Here is a 23111-nt window from a genome sequence, read left to right on the forward strand (position 1 = left end):
TTCTCCATGTCATTAACAAACAACTTTGGTTCTTTTCGTTTTGTATCATCGACAGCCAATTTACAGCTGAAAGGAAGAAGAGGCTGTATTTGTTCAGTGAAATTAGTTCTTCTATGTTGAACTATTACTTGTTTTCAACCTGTGTACAAATGCTATCCTTCCATCTAAAAATGGAACTGTAGAAAGACCCCACTTGATACTTTGCAACTATCAGGAAGTATGCAACTGAATAACAGAGTTCCTGTTAACCTGCTGAAACTGGTGGGTGAATGTACAAAGGCTAAGCACTAGGTCTTTCTGAATTTTTTTCCCCATTTCAAAAACTCTGGACACACAGTGGGCTCTCCCCTTTTTGAACTGGAAAACTTGAGAAATGCATAAGTAAACACATTACTGCATTGCTTCCTCCATTCACCAACCTCTCCTGCTGCTGTATAGCCTAGTTCACTGGCCAGCCCCCACCGAAATGAACAGAGAGTTGTGTTATAGTAGTGATTGTCTACCCTTCCATATTGTAATGCTTAGTCATTGACATGCATAATGGCTCTGAAACTACTGGTGCAAGAGGATTGCTCATATTCAAGCAGTATTTGTAAATTATTTATCTCTACATATTATCTTTCTTGCATCAGTTTTCCAGGAATATGGTTTAGAGACGCAGTGGCATGTCTCCTTCAAATGCTAATGCTGTCAAAGGACATGATTCTGCTGAATTTTCGGAAGCATCCCTGCAATGCTACATTTTAAAGGTATACTCCATTAACATCCTGGCAACTTCACTAAACTTCATGCCTTTCTGTTTATGGGGTGGGTGTGGAGAGAGAGAGAGAGAGAGAGAGAGAGAGAGAGAGAGAGAGAGAGAGAGAGAGAGAGAGAGAGAGAGAGATGATTCTCTAGTACCATAAACACAGTGTTGTTTCTCTCTTTTGTGTGTATTAATTTAGAGTCAGATTTCCTCCTGTGCAAACAGAAGGCCTCCAGAAGGCCTCTATCCATTCACACAGGGAACTGGGACCAATGGAGGCTTCCTGTTGGAGAAAGGAGATAGGAAAGTGATTTTTGTCAGTTCCTGATTCCTCCATGTCCCTCAGGGCCACCTTCTGTTTGGAAGGGTCCCACAAACTGCCAGAGTAGGGCACACAGGCATGCAGAAAGGAGCAATCAGTGAAAATTGCCAGCCCATCCCCTTTCCCCAGCACCAGCAGAATTAACAGAATTCCATCAGTTCAAAACTTGGGAAAACGTTTCCAGAACATACTCCCCCCTAAATAAGAGCTGTGTTCTGAGCTGAAATATATTTCCACAGCAAAGAAGTTGATTCTCCTCTTTTTTCTGCTTATTTTTGCTACCCTCTTTTTTTATCTCCTTTTCACTTGAAAACCAGGAAGAGCCTGCCTTCTCTTCCTCCTTTTTGTTATCCATCAACCTGACATGTCCAGCTTGCTTCTTCAAGGGACAATGACACATTTCCTCATTGAAATATCCCAAATAATGTGTACAATTAACATTTGCTACGCGCCATTAGTATAGACATGTGAAACCACCTTCAGGAATTTTCATAGTCTTACTGAAATTCCTTTTGCTTCTGTTGAATTTCCTCAAAAAATCCCCACTATTTCAAGCAGGAACTTCCAAATTGACTTTTGAAATTTCAGATACAACTACAATGTTAAAAATAAAGCATTCTTGTGGCTAGATGTGGCATTGCCTGCAGTCCATTAGGCCTGAAGACTTACTTGTTGTGGGTTCTTGTTGTGGGACCAATTTCCTCCCAAGGGGTCCTTTACCTTTACCTTACTTTAAAGTGCAGGCAGGTTGAAGACTTATCGCACAAAGTTCAGAGCTATCCAGCACCTATTCATTTCAGTGTAGGCATGTAACACACCTTGGTATATTTTGCCATGGGTGTCAAAGGTCAGTTCAAACATGCGTTTTCATAACTCTGTGACTGAAATGATAATTACCATGTTTGAAAAGAACCTCACCGATCAAGCACTACCGCTCATATCACATCATCCCACCTCCAGTACAATATTTTTCATTGAGAGTCTCCCAAGCTCAGCCAACAATTTCAAATGGTGCATAATCAAGTTGTGAAATACATATTGAATCAGCTGTGTTGTCAATTAGTCTTATGAGTTCAAGTTACATGTTACCACAATCATGGGTTAGTGTTTCAATACAATCCCAAATTATGGACAATGTGGAATATAATCTACTTTATACCGAATTTAACAAAAACTCATAATAAGGTTCACAACTTTAGCGTGTACTTTCATGCAGATACATATATGTGGCCTTCTGAACATTCATACGCAAAATAAATACTGTAGTCTGATGAATGAAATTATACTCACCGGTCTTTTTGTAAAACATTATTTCTCCTTTGAATTCTATCTTTTCTTCCAGTGACTTTTCAATTTGAAGAATCATCTGCTCATTTGTTTCAGCACCATATAAAAATTTACAGCTGCAGCTCTTCTGCATGACTTCCGTTCGTGCAAATCCAGAAAGCTCACAGAAGCCATCGGAACAGTAAACTATGGGGAATCCTTTAGCCACCTGAGCATTTGCAAGGATAAAGTTACTATCTGTAGGGGAGGGAAGAAAACACATGGAAGCAAAACATTTATAAAATGGATCGCATTGTTCCCAGTACAATGTAATATTCAGGCTGATTCATGTGATGAAAAGTGATCATGGTAGAAAACAACAGCCATATAAATCAGATCATATGTTTTACTTCTAAGAGACAACTGGACTACAAAATATAAAGATAGTGACTTTTTTGCATTGTGGTTTTTTATTATTTGTTATATCAGTCATAAAAAGAGATTAATCCACAGCTGATTTTGTTTTGTTTTAACATTCCTTCCCCCCACTCCCATCCAGAAGCACCAAATGTTAATTTAATTACATTTAACTTCTTTTAATTTCAGTTTTTATTCAAAGGTATCTTTCCACAAATCACTATGTATCATTGGAGGTCTATAAGTAGGTTCTATCTATGTTACATATGCAATGAACTATGTTAGGTTGATTGACAAGTAGTGATTTCCTGTCAAGATATAGACTTTTTTCTTCTCATTAACGCTACAGGTAGTTAAATTAGTGGTTGTGAGTTTCAGTCATAAACAGCGACATCTGAAAGAAACAGGGCCCTGTCAATCAGATACACTATTGTTAAATACCAGCAAATAAATAGAGTGCATTATAAGCAGTGAAGGGAGACGTATGGTTTCTGAATTATGTTGCAGTGAATAATTTAGTTAGATAATTGTAAGCTGCTGTTTCTTTCTTTAGTTCTGTGAAACTTCCCATGTCCTATATGCTGTGTCTTTTAAGATTTTCAGTACATGCGATCCTCTTCCCGCTTTTGTCCTCTTGTAAAACTCCACAATGTAATGGACATTTTCCTGCTACCCTCTCTCACCTGCATTGGGTTGGAGAAGTTTAAGAGATGGCTTGCGTATCTTCTTTAGGGATGCTCTTTGCCACAACTTTGCATCTCCTAAAATGAGCACTGTTGTGTGTTGACCCCTGATCATTAATATACAATTGCTCTCTTGCAAACTAAAGTAGAAATTATGGAACAGCAGAAATATAAAAAAGAACTTTTTCTCAGGTATGTGTGCATAAGAGAAGTGAAGTCACAAGGACATGGGGTAGATGGGAAAGAGGGTATTAATATGCATCACTGATTTATTTTTAATAAGGCTCCCATCATTTTAATAAAGCACTGAAGTTTACTTTAATAGACTTGCTATATTTCAATTCCTGTGAGCTCACTTGCTTGACCTTATCCAATTAAAGCAGTTTCTGGAATTATTCATAACACTTCCTAATAGATTTTATTTGTTCACCTCACATCCACAATCCAGCTAGGTTCAAGCAATTGTTTGACTCCTCAAACTCCCACTTTTGTTTTACTAAATGGAAAATGAATATCATTACCAGTGTTATGTCTTTGTGTGCTGATTCTGCTGTCAAAACAAAATCAGATTCCCCTACTAGTAAAAGAATTAAAATCATATGCTTGCCATGCAAATTGATGATGTTGCCTCTGTATAAAAGCTAATGATCGTGTATCTAAAAAGCATCTGCAGCCTTCAAATTAATTTATTCCTGGGTTTCTTATTGTTTAAAATACAATTACCTACTGCAGAGTCATTCATCCTCTCAGCTAATTCAATGTGAATTACATGAAGCAGAAAAGGAACACTGAATAGATAAAAGGGGATTCTGGGCCATGCTAATTAGCTGCAAAAAGATTTTAATGCCTTCTAGAGCCACGGATGACCTGTCTAAGGGAAACAAACAGAAAAGTCTATATGTATTGGGGAAATTGTGGATGCTGATTCTGAATGTCTTAGTAAATGAGCTGGGGCCAACCATTCCCTTACAAGCATGGGCCTGTGACAGTTGCTGTTGAACTCCAACTCCCATCCATCCCAGTGAGCATGGATGGGCAATAATGATGGAATCTGTAATCTAACATCATCTGGGGGGCCAAGATTAGGGCCAGCGGGAGTTGTCATCTTTTCGTAGGGCCTGCAAGACGGAGCTGTTCCGCTTGACCTTTGGACTGACTCAGTCTGACCCTGGTGTTACCCTCCCCTAAGGTTTTATCCTACAGATATTTAAATGAGGTTGCACTTGTAGATTCCTAATTTTAAAATTGAATTTTAACATTGTATTTAATCAGCATTTTAATTGAATTGTTTCTTTTATGCTTGCTTTGATATTCTTGTTATTAGCCGCCCTGAGTCCGGTCTTGACTGGGAAGGGAGGGGGATAAATATTAATTATTATTATTATTATTATTATTTTCCTAAAGACCATGAGGCGCCAAGTGACCAACTTAGTTCAAAAATGTTATTCACTTACAGACTGCCTCTTTGTAATATGCTCAGGCACTGGAAGGACGTTATAATCCCCTTAAAGGTTAAAAAGTGGCATTAAATGAGAATGAACTGGAGAGACAAACACATCCAACCTCTTTTGCCTGTTTTAAGGTAGAGGTGATTGATCTCCAGTACCCATCAGTCCCAACTGGCATAGCCAATGGATAGGGATGGTGAGTTATGGTTCAACACTGCCAGAGGACCACCGCTTCCCCCCCCCCCCACAGTTGTTTTAAGGGCTTCCCTAGGCTGTTGCCTCTGCTTCCTTATCATAGATCCCAGAGCTATGCTTCCTTGGTTTCAATTTCATTTGTAATACATACTTAATGCATCTAGCACACTGTGGACTCTAAATAAATGATGGTGTTCATGGTAATTAAGCACTACTACCTCCAGACTTGTGAAAATGTAAATATAAGGCTTGTTTTATTAAATATCTGGCCTTACTTGGCACAATGCTTAATTTCTTTTCCTCTAAGTAGATTGGACTGTCTAAAATTAAACTTATACATCTTTGTGGGAAATATACCTAAGGGCCTAGCTGCTTGTTCAATAAAAGTTATATGGGATAAAGGCGAACCCAGTTTAGGAGAGGGATTTGGAATGGGAAAGAAAGGATGGAGGCAATCGTGATAAACATTGCTTTGAATGATTGGTGTGTCTTTTAAAACAATAAAAAAGAATTGTGTATTTTTATAGGAGTATATTTTTATATGCAAATAAAACTCCTGTATCAGCTATGTAAAATTTTGTTACAATTTTCTAGCCAATGAAACCAGATATTACAGGAATAACATTAGACAGAAACCAAAAAACTGTAAAGAAAAGTTAAAGTTAAATCTTGCTCCAACCCACATATAAGTCCATACTGGTTGAATCAACAAACCGGCTTATTTTAGAGGATGGGGGGTTACGGGGGAGGGGGCTTATAACATGATTTTTAAACTGCCTTTCAGGACATAAAAGACCTCACAAAACAGTGTACAATTCTTAATGCAAACGTAATAACATGCAAGATCATCCATTTTAAATCACGTATACCTCTTAAAATGCACGGTACAAATTAATCCAAGCACAGTTTAAAAACTCCTAATGATGGAGCAAGGGGAAGTGAATCGGAGTATGTGCCCCATCAGCCACTGTCTCCAGCATACCCAGTTGCAGACTTTGGAGAAGTCCCGGCTCCAGTTGGAAGGCTGAAAAGCCAGCACAGTGTGAGAAGAAACTGAGAGCAGGCCGCAATTTGTCCCCCCCCCCCCCGGAAATGGGCCCAGGTGGTGCTCATTGGCCGGCTAAGCCCACCCCCGGGGAACACCTGCCCAAGACCTGCTGCCATTGGCCAACTGCAGGTAGGCAGACCACACAACCCTACCATTCACTGGATCACTGACATGGCCCATGGTCCGGCCACAACACCGCCCACCATAAAATGTAAGCAGATTGACGTTTAGTAAGCCACTCTGGTAATATTATTGAAGGGTGGGATGAAAATCTTCCTAAAAAATATTTGTAAAATTAAGTAAGAAGACTTCCTGTCATACTTTCAATAATAAACCGAGTGAAGCCAATGCAGTGCCTTGCCACATGCTATGGCTATCAATGAGTGTGTACACATATGACATACTTGGAAAGGCACTTTGGAAGGCATTAAGAGATACTAATTACTGTCACGTGTACCAGTCTGCCCCCAAAATCAGCAATGAAGGTTCTTCTCATGCGCCCGCTTTTGAGATCAGTTATTCTAAAAAGCATATGTGGGTGAGGGCCTTTTCTGTAGTGGGACCTTGTCCCTGGAACACATTAGCGGGTGAGATCCCCTCCCCTCCAACATTTCTCCAATGAAAATTGGGAGCTCCTATTCCATACCCTCCAACATTTCTCCAATAATTACTAGAATTCAGAAGGGCCCTTTGTTTTCACTAGCCTTCTCCTGAGCTTCTTTTTCTGAAATTGTTTTCCTCAGATAATTTTTGGATAGATGAGAGGTGGCCTAAAAGGTTTTTAAAATAGACAAATGCTTTAGCACCCTGGATCTCCTGCATAACTGAGGTTCTATGATGAACATAAGTTAGAAGCTGCAAGACTATAAAATTTGAAATAAATCTTTTTCAAACTACATTCAAACTTCACACCATGGGATTAAGGCTAACATTACAAGCTTGATTTTAGTTAGAAAACTACAGTATCTCACACTATTAAACAAATCATACTCAGAAGCCATTGAGACAACTGGACTTCACACCCAGGAGTTAATTTACATCCATTTATTTCAATGGGTCTTCTCTGATCATCACTTAATGCTTAAAGCATCCTAGAATAAAAACATTTGTTTTTCTCTTTCTACTTTAGATGCCAGTTTGTTTTCGTGAATAGCAACACTTCTATTAGAGCTGCTAATTTGATTACATAATTTTGTTCCACAGTTGCTAACAGTTGGGCGGTTGTGAAACTCTTTTTCAGCTGCTAATTATTGATGCAAAGTATACAGCAGTACACATATATTATATAATATAATTTTCCTTATATAGCAGTAAACTAAGATGTAATTCACTCATACAGCTGTTAAACGTTTTTCTCACAACTATAGTGTGTGGCATTTGTTTTACAACTGCTGTCAGAAATTTGCTGTGGTCCCTCAAAGTTGTTAATTGTGAGCAACATTTCTTTTACAGCTATATGCTGTTATTCAACATTTCTTCTACAGTTATTCTTTTTTTCTTACAGTTACTGTTTTCGGGCAAAATATAATGTTTATTCCATAGGTGCTAATTGGCAACAAGACAAATGACAATGTTTTCTTATTGCTGTTAGATATGAGCAAGTGGGATACAGTATTTCTCTCAAAGCTGTAGATTGTGAGTAAAGTGGAAGATTTAGTGGGCAAGTGAGATATTTCTTCCACAGCTGTAGCCCGTGAACAAAGTGGAGTATGTACAATTCTATCATTCTTATGTATTTCACATCTAATAAGTGTTTGGGGGAGGGAACCAGTTTTTCTGCAAGGGAAATATCAGAGACAGAATTAGGAAATGTTGGATTAGAATGAAATCAATGGACTTTCATAATCTAACTCAATTGATTTCAACAGGTCTACAGAGTAAGATTTAGTTGGGTATTATCTAAGAGGTGGCTATTATTACTATCATAATTATTAACTAGCTAGGAAATTAAACAAAGGGTCTGCTGGTTTCTCTTTAAGGTTTCCAGACTCAAAAGAGAGCAGGGCAATTAAAGGCACAGAAGTCCTGTCCACTATTGACTCTGGCAACCCTACATTTAGGAGAAATGAATCTTGCAGGGGTCTACATCTCTAATGCCACCCGCCTGGGCACAGAAGAATTAATTATAGATGGGAGTGCAGTACACACAAGCTGTTTCCACCCATTTTTGTGATTTCCGCCTCCCAGTGCTGCCCCCCTTACCATATCCTAGGCCTCTATTGAGAGCCCTTGAGTGATCATAAGAGGCTACCCAATGGTGCATGGGAATGGGGAGTCTTTGCCTTCCAGATGCTGCTGAACTGCAACCCCCATCATCCCTGGTCATTGCCTGAGCTACACAGAACATAACAGGCAGGAAACCACGGCTGGAAAAGAGGCAAAGCCAAGTGATTCTTCAAGCTTTTATCAAAATAAAAGAAAGACAATGGGAGCCTTGGGAGCCACAACTCCCTTCATGAGTCTAATAATGAAAGCAAAGCCTTAATGTTCAAACAAGCCCATAACAATTTGACATCCTTGGACTCCCATCAACAGCAAAATAACATTTCTTGCTGCCTACATTGTTCAGCAATAACCTGGCATTTGGTGGAAGTGGAGAAGAGAAATCGCTCACTCTCTGCTGTGTGTTTTCCCCCCAGGGAAACAAGCAAGGCTGTGTGGGCGTCCTATCGGGAGGAGATCGACTGACCACAGCAGGAGCAAGAGAGAAAGCATTCTTCAGGATGAGGTAGGGAAGCACTGCCTTTAATCAAAGTAATTATCCAGCGAATCAATAATGGGTCAACACCGCAATAAAGGAACAGGCTAAGACTTGCTCAAAGGAAACAGAAAACCTTTCTTCACAATTCATGTTAATCTAGTTAAGTCTTTCCACTCAAGACACCTAAACAAAGCTGTCACTCACATACACACCACAAGAAGAGGCTTGATGAATCCTCTTCTGCCTCTTTTCTTACATTGTAAAACTTTCATTGGGCCCAATTATCTTTTTACAGTATGTGGTAGAATCAGCAATTTTTGCAATGTCAGCTTTGTCAAGTGTTCTGTTAAGAGCTGGTATTAAATATTGTACTTCTGAGCAGACATTCTTATTCAAGTTAGTACAGTGGCTGATTGACAAATCAAGAAGTCCTTGTGTCACGGTGGCCAGAGTAGGCTACTTCAGAGTAACGACTCTACACAGCTCTGCATTTTATCTTTTATTGGTGCTGAGTATTTACAGTGCTGATGGCAGTGCTATTTACAAAGACACATCTGTTCAGCTTGAATCAGAACCTCCAAGTGGCTTTTGGCGCGTCTTGTGCCAGCATAACAACTTGGGGAGACCCATCCTCTTCCCCCGACGCTTTCTGCGCAGTTCCGGAGTTGGGGGAACTGGTCTGCCCCCCTTCCTTCCCCCTTCCTGTCTCACCTGGGACGATGGCTCTTCTACCCTGCCAGAGCCTTGGACACCACTTCCTGTTTCCCCACTTGAGCTGGAGCTTTCCCTCTTTTCAGCCTCGCTCGGGGCTGGGCTGGAACTCAGGAGGGGAGGGGCTTCGCGATATCCCTTGCCCCTCACACCTTGGTTTGAATCTTGCCTCTCCCAAGGTGGCCTTAGGCAATCAGTCACTCTTTGATGCTATCTGCAATATTGAGATGATGACAGTGTTTAATTCAGCCTTCCCACATCGGGTGCCCTCTAGCTGCTTGGACTACAGTTCTCATTATTTCTTATCATTAGTCATGCTGACTGGGGCTGGTACAAGCTTTAGTTTATTTTTTATATAATATATTTATTTTTACATTTACAGTTGTACCTTGGAAGTCGAATGGAATCCGTTCCATAAGCCCGTTCAACTTCCAAAACATTCAAAAACCAAAGCGCAGCCAGATGTCCAGCTTCAGAAAACCGTTCAAAAACCAGAACACTCACTTCTGGGTTTTGATCATTTGGGAGCCAATTTGTTCGGGAGCCAAGGCATTTGAGATCCAAGGTACAACTGTATATCCCATCTTTTCTCCAAGATGGGGGCCTCTTCACAACTAGCAATGAGATCTGGGTAACGACTTCTTAAATGGGCTTGTTCTACAACAGATCACCATATATATATATATATATATATATATATATATATATATACCACTACATCTCAGATTTTGATTAAAATTGTTGCACATCTCACATGTCAAACTTACAGGTGTGAATAAAAAATTCCTATGCCTTATGATTTTTGACTTTTGGAGATGAAAATTATGGAAATGTTATATATATGCATCATAGAATGATGAAATGAATGATAGAAAAGACCGCAGTCGATATATTTTATTTTAGACACCTATGAGAACACATACTCCATGAAGCACATTTTTCAAAATACTCTTTTTTCTAGTTTTTCAAGCAGCATATTCATGTACAGTTTCGTCATGAGAGCTTCCTTGCAATGTCATTTTCTAGAGACAATACGCATAAATAATTTAAGCGTTCTTTAGTCATGGTAGACTGAAATTTGGTCTTTATAAAGGACGCTTTGAAAAATCCCATTCTGCTTCTCAGCACGTGATAGGCCTTGACAAGGACACCTTAAGCACAGTAGTAATATATCGGGGAACACTTCAGTTAAGTATTGCTCACAAAAAAGCAGAAGAATTTACACACACACACACAGCACCAATTTGAGTTGTGTGACTCAGATTGGGTGTACTATATCCAATTTTTTTTAGCAATGTGGACTAAAGTCACTTCTGGTAGCCTTTCAGGACTAGGGGCCCTGAAGCTTAACCTTTATTAGTTTCATAGTCGATTGACCCCTGCTCATCTGCACCTACCATTCAATTCTAGTTTGATGCAAACTGGAGAAAGGTGGTGAGGATTACTTGTTCTTCTTAGGAACAAGAAGACACAGTTCTCAACCACGTGCCCTCTGTGCCTGACCCCCAAACAGCCCTTGGTTATATCCAGATGGTAGTCCTGAAGGTTATCCAGTTCTCAAAGACAAATGCCCTGTCTTGCAGTGATTTGTCCTTGCCTGTCCGCCAACATATTCATACTGTGGTTTTTTTAGTGGGTTTGGACCAGCACAGGCTGTGCAGTCCGCACAGTGCCTCACTGTTACACTAGCACTAAAAAGAAGATATTTCTTTTTATAAATATGTGTGGGCTTGATTCCCTTTTGGCCAAATGCCATCCCTAAAGCACAGAATCTACTGTCTGAATTATCTGTACACATTCTTAGTGCAGATGTTGGGTTGGAGTGCAGCACACTCAAGAATCAGCATGTTGATTATGTGTATAATAACTATTATTGTAATGATGCTTTATTTATTTAACATGCTGAACTCAGCACTCAACAAAAATAAGTTACAACTCCTGTCCTCAGGCTTGCAAAGATTCGAGAAAGATTATTATTTGCTAAAATGCCAACACAGTATTGTTGATTGACATGCTTTAAAAAGCATGGATTTGAACTGAATTAAATATTTTGGCTGGTTGGTAATTTTTCTGCTTCTACCAAAGGATTCAGACATTATTTAATAAAAATGGGATGATAGTTTTTATTTTGCATGTCTTCACATTTCTAGAAAGTGTTTCCCATCCACAAGATTTATTTTAATAATAAACAACGGTAGCAAAATCAAGGAAATTTGTTTTGCACAGTATTTTAATAGTAGTGAACTGCCCTCTAGAGTCTTCTTCAATCAAAACACAAGCTGCTTAGTTAAGATGTACCCTCTTTCCTGAAGGCCAATCATATACAGGTCTGCCCAGAAATAACTCCTACTGTAGTCAATGGGAGTTGCTATCATCTATCAATCACATATATCTATAGCTATAGCTATAGCTATAGCTATAGCTATAGCTATCTATCTATCTATCTATCTATCTATCTATCTATCTATCTATCTAGCTATAGCTATAGCTATAGCTATAGCTATAGCTATCTATCTATCTATCTATCTATCTATCTATCTATCTATCTATATCTATCTATCTATCTATCTAGGGAAGCTTTTAATGATTAACAGACTATTGTAGTTGAATATTTTGTTGGAAGCCACCCAGAGTGGTTGGGGAAACCCTGCCAGATGGGCGGGGTATAAATAATAAATTATTATTATTATATATTATATTATATTATATTATATTATATTATATTATATTATATTATATATCTATCATCTATCTAAATTAGAATCATAGAATTGTACAAGGGTCATCTAGTCCCATCCACTGCAATGCAGGAATCTTTTGCCCAACGTGGGGCTAGGACCCATGACCCTGAGATTAAGAGTCTAATTATTACTATTCATTAAATTTGCTAGTCACTTTATCTTGCCCAGGGCAACCCAAAGTGACTCAATTATCATGAGTTAAACTTATTAGCTACTTGTTACCCAAAAGGTTTCCAAGCAACTTACATTTAAAAACATAAACATAAATACATTGTACCACCTGGATAACTCAGTTGGTTAGAGTGTGGTGCTGATAAGGCCAAAGTTGCAGGTTCAATCCCTGTATGGGACAGCTGCCTATTCCTGCATTGTAGGGGGTTGGAATAGATGATCCTCGGGGTCCCTTCCAACTCTACAATTCTATGATTCTATATGGGGAAGGGGGAGGGGAAAGAAAACATCATCTAAAACTTTAATGCTTTTTCATATGCCGTACCAAAAACAGCCTCACACAACAGCCATAGGAAGCTTCAGAAGCACACCAACAACAGGACAGAATTAGCTCAGGCCTGTAGGGAAAGGCAAGTCTACAACTGGCACCTAAAAGATACCAGCAAGGATGCCAGACTGACTTTACTGTGCAAGTGGACCTCATAATGTGTGCAGTGAATGAATGTAAGTTTGAAGTCTTAGGAATTGCTTCATATATTACATATTAAAAGATGTCCAGCAAATACAGTTGCAATTGAAATTATTGAACCCCCATTGCAAATCAGGCTTATTAGCAAAATTTACAGACTTTCAGCTGTTTGAAATGAGCAAATCAAACAAAAGCATTTGAAATAGCTCAACACAATGGATTTGAGCTATTCAAGTGGATTCAATGGATTCAAGTAGTTCCCCCAAATTCAGCTGAAATTGAAACTCTGGTGCATTGGAGCTCCTGCCAGTCTTCAGCCTTTACACTGAACAGGTGAGGCAAAACTGCTCTTCCTCCACAATGAACAGGGAAGGATTGTCGATAGAGCATGAAACAGTCCTTTGCATGTTTTTAAACAACCAGGGAAGGGGAGGCGGGTGTCAAAGTTTAAACTACACATAGGTCCTGCCTTATGAAGGTTTGCTATGCAAAAAAAAAAATCACTTTTCCAAATACAAGGAATCAGGACCCATAACAACAACAACAACAGCAACAACAACAACAACAACAATTTATTATTTATACCCTGTCCATCTGGCTGGGTTTCCCCAGCCACTCTGGGCGGCTTCCAACCAAATATTAAAAACAGTACGTACAGCATATTACCCAAATCTCAAGATACGCACTGCAGATTCAGATAACTGAACAGAAAACATTTTTTACTTCCTTGTTTGCCTTTTCCTGGTTGGCTGAGGAACAGAGGGAGAGAGGAAGGTGGAGGGCAATCAGACAAACCAGAGAGCATTTTTAATGGGATTTTCCTGGGCTTCTCCCTGCATTTTGGTTTCAAAATCCCGTGATGGGGAACGCATTAGAAAATCTTCCTGTAGTAATAAATGGAAATCATTGACTCGTTATGAGAAAGCTCACCTAACAAATGATTTCCAGGGAATGCATTGTGTTTGTAAAGTGGCGGCTGAGTGTATGGAAGGGATGCAGCATTCAATAATGGACTTTTCCACACAGAGCATCTACTTGTCAGCCATAAAACAGATGCGCAGGAGGAAAGAGTCTTCTCCAAATTTGTTTATCAAAGCATTTCTCAGGACGCAGAATTTGCTGGTGGTTCAGCAGTATTGCCAACACTTCATTGGCTCTTGCCTTTGCCTATTGCAATTATGTCAGTCTCAATTTTCTTATAGCATTGGGCTTGTTGTCTTTGAAGTGATTCTAAATATTCCCGAGGCCTTATTCTCTCTCTTGTTGGTGCCAGATGATAAAAGCCTTCAATGCCACAAGGAGAAGAAAAATCTATGATAACATAAATTCCTTAAGCATAAAATTCAAGATCAAGATCCCCCGCCCGTTTCATGCATTATGCATTAGACACTTGAAGAAATGAAAATATATGGGCCACAAATGTAAACAATACTGTGTACATTACCGGCATTTAATATAATGGCCTTCACAAGACCAAGTGGGAACAGCATCATTTCAAGGAAAGAGTCATAGCTCAGCATCAGAGCAGGTGATTTGCCGAAAGGCTCGAGATTAATTTCTAGGACCTTCAGAAAGAGCTGGAAAAGAGTCTTGTCTGAAACCTATGACAGCCACTGCCGGCCAATGTAGACCAGGCACCCCCAAACTGCGGCCTTCCAGATGTTTTGGCCTACAACTCCCATGATCCCTAGCTAACAGGACCAGTGGTCATTGAAGATGGGAATTGTAGTCCAAAACATCTGGAGGACCGAAGTTTGGGGATGCCTGATGTAGACAATACTGCTGGATGGACCAATACTCTCACCAAGTATTCTGCAACTTCCTGTGAGCCTAAGTGTACAGTCCAGGAACACCTGATACTGGAACTTAGAATATATGGTCCTAATCAGGAGCCTGAGTTAATTAGTTAGTTAGTTCAAGCTGAATTTACTAACTTATTCATCTCATATTAAGGCAGGCATCCCCAAACTTCGGCCCTCCAGATGTTTTGGACTACAATTCCCATCTTCCATGACCACTGGTCCTGTTAGCTAGGGATCATGGGAGTTGTAGGCCAAAACATCTGGAAGGCTGCAGTTTGGGGATGCCTGTATTAAGGTATGAAAAATAACACACAGTTTCTTCCATTTTCATTCAGGCATTTACACAGAGGTTTCATTCTGACACCCCACAAGCAGAAGTGAAAATCGCTTAAGGGGGGAATGCACCCCTAAATGCCACTCTCCCTCCCCAATCCAGATCAAAAATACTGCACGAAAAATATCCACAACTGGAATTGAAGCTCTAGGGCTGGCAGGAGACTGGAGGATGCATGGGAAAGCGGCGGCTGCTGGCTGCTGTGCTACCTCACACACCAGCTGTTAGGCGGGGAGGCTGAGCAGCCTAAGCAAAGCCCTGTTGTGCCTCCAGTCTTGGCCCTCAATGAAGTCCTCTTCGGGCTCTGGGAAGGGTCTCCCTGTGAGGTGCAAGGACTCTCCAGCTCTCCCCCTCCATTTCTGGGTATGTAGTAAATTATTTAATTGTTTCCCAGTGCTGTGTATATATGTCGTCACACGCAAGTCAATTGTGAGCTAGCAGGGTGGGTGGGATGTATCAATTCTGTCATTTGTATTGATGTAAACCTCTATAATGTATTTTGTATGGCTAAGCATTTAGCTCCAGCATCAGTATACAGTATTTCATTTTATTTTATTGCTGTGGCTAGTGGCTAATGCAAATAAAGTGTGTGTGCGCACACACACACACGCACACACACGCACACGCACACACACCCCTGTATTTTGTTCTATGAGATTGAGAATTCAATCATGAAGCAAAGATTACCAGTAAAACTCTTTAGGCAGCAATAATTTACAAAGTTCACTTTAAACTTACGGTAGTGAAATGATTCATTAAGCACTAGTGCAGAGAAGGCTGGGATCACAATTAATCCACACACACACCCCAATATTCATGATACCAGTCATTACTGTGGTTGCAGCTTTTCCTTTAATTGGCTGAAAGTGAAATGGAGTTTCCACACAGCACTACATTATCCAGCAATTCCCTTCCCCATGGTTGAGATCTTTATGCAATCATAACTCACAAATAATGTCCATTAAGCAAAGGTACTGCCTGATGTTAATTATGACTGGGAATTGTTCTTGAGACATGCCCACTGAAAACTTCATTACATCATACTCAATTGATGGGGTGTTGCAGAGCGATTCAGCCTCCTAATTTGCTGTTGGAGGTATCCTTCCATCTGTCTCTGTCACTGCCAAAAAGTTATTTTGTTATTTTATTTTGTTATTTTAAGTTTGATTAAATATATTGATTAAATATATTTTCTCCTTTTCATTTTTTAAAAAAATAGGAAGCAGAATTACAGTTGCTGCTGGTGGTTTAAATATTTCACTATTAAACAATGCATTGTTCTACTGATAGTATTGTTCAAAGGAAAAAAAAAGGAGTATAAACACTTGACAACTGGGAAACACTGGCCTGCGAGCACTCCAGTTGGAGAACACCCTTTACCAAAGGTGTCATGGGCTTTGAAGAAACTCGATCTCAGGACGAAAGGTAGAAACATGCTAAGAGGAAGGCACGCTTGGCAAATCCACACCGTGATCAACTCCCGCCTGGAAACCAATGTCCCCACTGTGGAAGGACGTGTGGATCCAGAATTGGCCTCCACAGTCACTTACGGACCCATTGTTAAAATCGTGTTTATGGAAGACAATCTTACTTGGCTACGAGTGATCGCCAAAGAAGAAGAATTGCTCAGAAATTAAGTGGGGGGGGGATTTCTAAAAATATATTCTTTTTTTGCTGGTCCTGCCCCTTTTGTTGCTTCCTGTGAATGAAGGCTTCAGAATCAGCGATGAATGGTCTTGTAAATGCCCCTTGAATAGCCCTCCCCCTTATTCTGGAGGTAAGAAAAGCTTTACTTGGCTATTTCCTATCTCTCTTTTTGCATTTTTCACATAGTGAATTATGATCTAAATCTGAACAGAAAAACATCAAAGTGCAAGTAGATAAATAGGGACCGCTCCGGCGGGAAGTAAACGGCGTTTCCGTGCGCTGCTCTGGTTCGCCAGAAGCAGCTTTGTCATGCTGGCCACATGACCCGGAAGCTGTCTGCGGACAAACGCCGGCTCCTTCTGCCTATAGAGCGAGATGTGCGCCACAACCTCAGAGTCGGACACGACTGGACCTGATGGTCAGGGGCCCCTTTACCTTTAAGGAACTAATAGCGAAAGTGCTGTCCCCGAGAGGAACAGGAATGAACAGTGGGGCAATTAAGAAACTATCACTAATCATTCTACCACTATCAACACAAAGCAATAGAAAGGTAAAGGCCTGGAAACGGTAGACTTTTAATTAAAGGCACAGGAACTGTTAAAAGTTTCAGTAGTACTTTTCTGTACTCACTGTGCTACTGCAATTGTGTTTAATTGGGGGTGGGGAAGTGGAGTGGGGGAGCCACAACTCAGGTAACTGAAAAGCTTCCTATAGGAAGGCAATACGGAGAACACTGAACTGCAATTAACATCCTGGTAGTAGGACCCAGAAGCATTCTGTTAGTTAGTTAGCAAAGATGGGAGTAGCAGCAGTTGCTTCACTTGGCAGTTCTGTGCTCTGTTGAGCATTTTGTGGAACACTTCTGCCCATCCTTGCCACCGCCTGTCATGGGAAACTTATGGGAGCAAAAGGGGTAGCAGTGCTCAGGCACTGAGCAAAGCAGCTTCTGCATCCACTGCTGTGTTCATAAAATACCATGCAGGGGCCATTTAACAATAGTCCCTGTTTGATGAAGGTAACAGATAGACTAGTCTGTAGTTAAACTAGTTCTGGTACAGTTTTTCCTACATGCTACAATTAAATGTTGCATTCCGAAGTCCGCTAATACTCCCGTTCTAAGAATTTATTTCTTCGGGCCTGAACTAATCTGTCTTTGCAATTCAGAGTTCCTGTTAGAAATGCTGCAAAGAATTGTGACTGCGGTTCTATTTGCACAATACCAAATATCAATAAATAAATAAATAAATAAAATGTGCATGGATTGTGGACCTGAAAAAAGCAACAACATGTAGGTTAATGCTTTTCTCTTTTCTTTTCTTTTCTCTGGTCTTGTTGATAAGCTATTTATGTGCTGCATTCCTGAGATATTATTCCATGGTCTAGACACACACATTGAATAATAGCAAGGTCTAAAACTACTCTTTTCCTCTAAAATAAACTTATGGGTTAGTTATTATCCAGGCAATGCTACATATCTTGTAAACTTAAACTTGGGGTGTGAATAATGCCCTTCTTGGAAACTGAGCCTTTGTTTTGCTTCACTTTGCTCTGCTCTGCTCTCTCTCTCCCCCCCCCCCCCGGTTTGTTTTGTTTCCAGCAAGAATGAGAGATCCTTATGCTTTTAGATTTTAGATAAATCTGAGCTTTCATCGTCATTTTCTCATTTTTTAAAAAAGCTATTGTATAACAGCAAAAATGAATTTTAAAGAGTGTCCCATTAGATTTCTGTTTCCCTGTGTTATAAGAATTCTAAGGCCCCAAATATAAAATAAACGTTCATAAATGAAGGCAAACACATACATAAGTATATAAACCACGTGTCTGAAATAGTACAGGAGAGCAATCCTGGAGTCATTTTGACTCTCCCAAACCATTTTGACCAGGGGCCGGCAAAGTTTTTTGGGCCGGTTCATGGTCCCACAGACGCCGCGGTCGGCCAGAGTGTGTACGTGCGCACGCACGCAGGCACAAATGCTATTTCTGGCGCTCCTTCCAGTGCAGAGGAGGCGTGTGCAGCTTCCCATTGGCTGCAGGAGCTTCCTGCAGCCAATGGGAAGCTGTCCAGTGTCACGGAAGGCAGTCCCCGCTCTGCTCTGTGACGGTTTAGGCACGGGAGCCGACCGAGCGGGCGGCGGGGGTCCATGGGCCAGTTAAACGACCCCCATGGGTCTGCTGCTCTGGTTCGCCAGAAGCGACTTTGTCATGCTGGCCACATGACCCGGAAACTGTACGCCAGCTCCCTCGGCCAATAACGCAAGATGAGCGCCGTAACCCCAGATTCGGTCACGACTAATTTTCAGGGGTCCCTTTACCTTTACCTTTTTAGGATGAGCCTGTGACCTGGATTCAGGAACTAAAAGTTTTTACCATCACAAAAGAATGGCCAGGCTGCCCAGGTAAAGGAATCCGTGACCATTCACAGATATCCTGGCAGACAGGATTTCTTCTGTGATGTATGTATGATGTTATTGGCGGTGGTCTTGAGCTACAGAGTGGGCAATTTTGTTCTGGGTTCTCCTCCCTCCTGCGCGTGGCGAGTGGGGACCCTGTTGCAACAGTTAATAAAGATCAGGCTTACTAGCCGCTTTGCTTCTCAATATACTCTGATTGGCCTCTCTCTGTTCTCCTACTGATAGGGAACCCTCTTAAGGACTTTCTACGGGCTCTTGGATACCCCATAAGGGAAAAGGAGCAGGGTTTGTTTCTATAACACCATAAATATCGATTTTGCAATTTAATTTTTTATCAAAGCCACTTCATATGGTTGTTCTTTTCAAACTGTATGTTTAATTGTAACTTTTAAAACTGTTAAAAACTATATTTAAATGGTTTTAACCTGCCCTGTGACCTTAGGGTGAAAGGCAGGTAATTAATAATGATAATTAATATGTGCGTCAAAATATTTTCAAACTCCTTACATCCCCTGCAAATATGATCCTAAAGTACCCTAGCTGATTAGTTAACATTTGAGACATGCTCAGAAGATCAAAGGCACTGCAGAGACATGGTGCTATGAATCATTGCTAATGTTGAACCTTTGTTAGGATACTGTTAGAATTCCCTACTATCTTAATTAGTTATGAAAGGTTCAAGAGTTCGTTTGTCAAGCTAAAGACAAAGACAGAATACAAATTTTTGCACATTATTATACTTGTCATCATAATTCAGATAATTTATACCGCAGGTTCAGCTGCAAATATTTTATTATTTATTTATTTCATAAAATATATATACCATTTAATTGGAAGAAGAAGAAGAAGAAGAAGAAGAAGAAGAAGAAGAAGAAGAAGAAGAAGAAGAAGTGTCAAAGCAGTTTACAAATATACCATGTGAACCAACCTATTATCTGGAGCCTTACTCTGCCATAGGGGGAGACGCAAAGCTGGACTTCTGATTAAAGCACTCTCTCCTGAGGGAGGTTTCACTGTCCCTGTCCTTCACTGTTTCCAGGTAGGCAGCCAAGACACTTTTATTCCACTGAACTTTTGTGTTTTGGGGTGGGGCGGGCGTTTTGGGGACGGGGCAGGCAGCCGTGATGGTGGCCCTGGGATCGCATCACCGCCCCCACCGTCCTACGCCCCTGTAAGAAGGTGCCTTACACCAAATCATTCTATTAATCCATGTAGTCCACTAGCAGTGGTTTTCCGAGGCCTTGCAAAAATGTCTTTCTTTGCTTGGCTGCCTGTGACCTTTTAAACTAGAGAATTACCGGTAACCTAGACCCTTCTGCATGCAAAGCAAGCACTCAACCTTCTTAGTTGAAAAAGAGTGAGAAGCCTCAGATAACATGGCTATTGCCTTTTCTGAAGGTTGTTGCTGACATTATGTAATGTTCAGTGACAGAACATCATGGTTATAATCGCCAGTTTGGGATACATAACAAGCACTTCAGATTTAGTGAATCAGTACTTTCCCCCCACAGTGATTATAGATTTGATGATGTTGATGACAATAATTATAATTAACGTTGGGCATGATCCTACCAAAATCAAGCAGTTTTCAGTCTCATTTATTACAACAGGAGATCTTTAAGCACATGGGTATTTGCAATGCGTAACTCAAACTGGACCTCACTGTTGTTTCTGAGTGGTGGTTCTTCTTCTTCCAAAATTGGTTTTTCCTCTGTAGGTTCATGTGGGGTTGTTACTTGGCACTTTCTGGAAACAGTTTTGACAGAGTTGTTGACAGATTTCAGTAGATCCGATAGGGTGGGAAGGAGTAGTTGCCCAACAGTAAATGTAAAATGCTATTTTCTTCCATGTGGGTTATCTTTCTTTAAACTGGCCTACTTTAGCATACTGTAGATGTTCCTCAAGTTTATTTTCTACAATTGGCAATGGGATCAGGGCAGCAAGAATGGAGGCAACTCTAGTATCTCTCTGCATGGTGGTTTAATAAGCTCAGAACAAGGATTCACATCCCTAATCCTCACCTCTATATAATGGCTCATTATGCTGCTGCTCTAATATTTAAGCAATTGTGTTACATGAAAACTTTCACTTCTTACATTGGTAGGTTTTATCCCTTCTCTCCTATAATACCCCTTATCTGGCTTCCTGTTTCCATGATACTGCTTCTCATCCATTCTGCTCTTTAATCTGCTTCTCTTGGAAAATCTCTCTCTCTCTCTCTCTCTCTCTCTCTCTCTCTCTCTCTCTCTCTCCTCTCTCCTCTCTCCTCTCTCCTCTCTCCCTCCCTCTCATTCTCTCCTTCCCTGGTGTAGCAGAGTCATGACCCATTTCAGGGGTGGAAAACCTGTTGCCCTCCAGATGTTTCTGAATTCCAACTCCCATCTGCCCCAATCAGTGTGGCCAATGGCTAGGGTTGATGAAAGCTATAATTCAACAATATCTGGAAAACCATATCCCTGTTTAACTCTATTCTACTCAGAATTGTTTGTCATGTATTAGGATACATATTTCTTTGGGTGCTTCAGAAACAAGAACCGGACCAATCATATAGCAAAACTATATAACTAACATTTTAGTTCTGAAACCAAAGCAGTGTTACTCCATGCAATGGTGTAGTAATAATTATGTTTCCTCATATTGTAAACACACTTACAAACAAAAGAATATAAATTCTCTAAATAAATAAAAGTTATGTCCTTTTTTAACTGTTCACAGCAAGGTCAGCTTTAGCACCTGGAACAACATACAAAGACAATCGTTACTAGCTTCCACTGCTATTTTTCATAGGGTTTTTTTATTAAGTAATTTCCAGCTTGCCCATCCACATAAATTCCTTCGCATTGTGGACAGCACAATGCTTTTTAGTAAACATGCTGTGTGGAGCTAAATAGGTTTGTACTCAGACTTCTTTGAGAAGACAAGCCTAAAATTCCCAGCTGTGCTATACTGCCTCTGAGGCATGTTTCCATTAGCAGTTGCAGATGGGAAAAAATTTCTCTGGGGATTGAAAATTCACTCCTACTTTTTGAATTAAGCAGTCTGGGAGAAAGCTATTGGTTGAGCTTAGCTGAAAGCAGAAATGAAATTGCCAGCTCAGCATTCAGAAGTAACATTATTGGGCTGAACAAGATTGCCTCTGGGCATTACCACTTAAAATGCAAAAGCAACCCACAACATTGCAAAGCATATTTGGAAAAAGATGCCTTATTTGTCAGGTAGAAAGAAGTGTACTGTGAAAAAGCAACAACAACAAAGAGAAAGAGAGAGAGAGAGAGAGAGAGGATTAATTAAGTCATCTCTGATACCTTTTGCACCGTAGCCTTTCTTAAAAATATGTTGGCGATTTTCCCCCAGCAAAAATTCTGTTTAATGGAGCATGAAAAATATATCTTGTGTTTGGTTATTTCATTAATATCATACCTCCAGAGAGGTGACCCTAAATTAAAATCCTTCAAAATTCACACAAATTCACTGCAAATGCCCTTAGGCTCCCCTTAGCTTACCTGGCCCCAGCTAAAAGTACAGTTGGAGTAAGCAGAGGGACTGTTGGCTCTTCAGAAATGAAAGTAAAAAAAGACCCATTGAACACACACAAGTCTGTCAGCACCCACAAAAGAATGGGTCACAGTTTGTTAGAAAGGATGGGAATCTAAAAGGAAGGAAATTGACCACAAAGAAACAACAACCTTAGGTGCACCTCACCATTAAAATATATACAGTGAAAACTTCAAGCAGCATAAACAAAAACCATCTAATGAAAGCTGGCAAGAAGACAAGATTCATGCGCTATATACAGTGTCAGCGAATGAGCTAGAAAATGATAAAGTCATAACTATCTAGGAGCTTCTGATGGGGAAAAGTTGGTTTTCCGGAGATAATCAGAAACCTCAAGCATTGCAAACCCCAGTGTAGGTAGGAATGCAGCTTTTTGTACTAATGTCTTACGCACATCTTCCCTAGAACTTGGATAATCATCACATCCTTGAAGGCTGTTCAGTAT

At 40.3% G+C, this 23111-nt stretch overlaps 1 protein-coding gene across 1 annotated transcript in view; it reads right to left on the reverse strand.

Moving 5' to 3' along the window:
• KCNH8 (potassium voltage-gated channel subfamily H member 8) overlaps positions 1-23111 on the reverse strand; it is a 159237-nt gene that overhangs the window by 102747 nt on the left and 33379 nt on the right. The window contains exon 2 of the mRNA XM_060280535.2: positions 2358-2591. Within this exon, the coding sequence (XP_060136518.2) occupies positions 2358-2591 (234 nt within the window). The remainder of the gene's footprint in view (positions 1-2357; positions 2592-23111) is intronic.

Source organism: Zootoca vivipara, chromosome 11, assembly GCF_965207765.1.
Source record: "Zootoca vivipara chromosome 11, rZooViv2.hap1.1, whole genome shotgun sequence".
Taxonomy (NCBI): domain Eukaryota; kingdom Metazoa; phylum Chordata; class Lepidosauria; order Squamata; family Lacertidae; genus Zootoca; species Zootoca vivipara.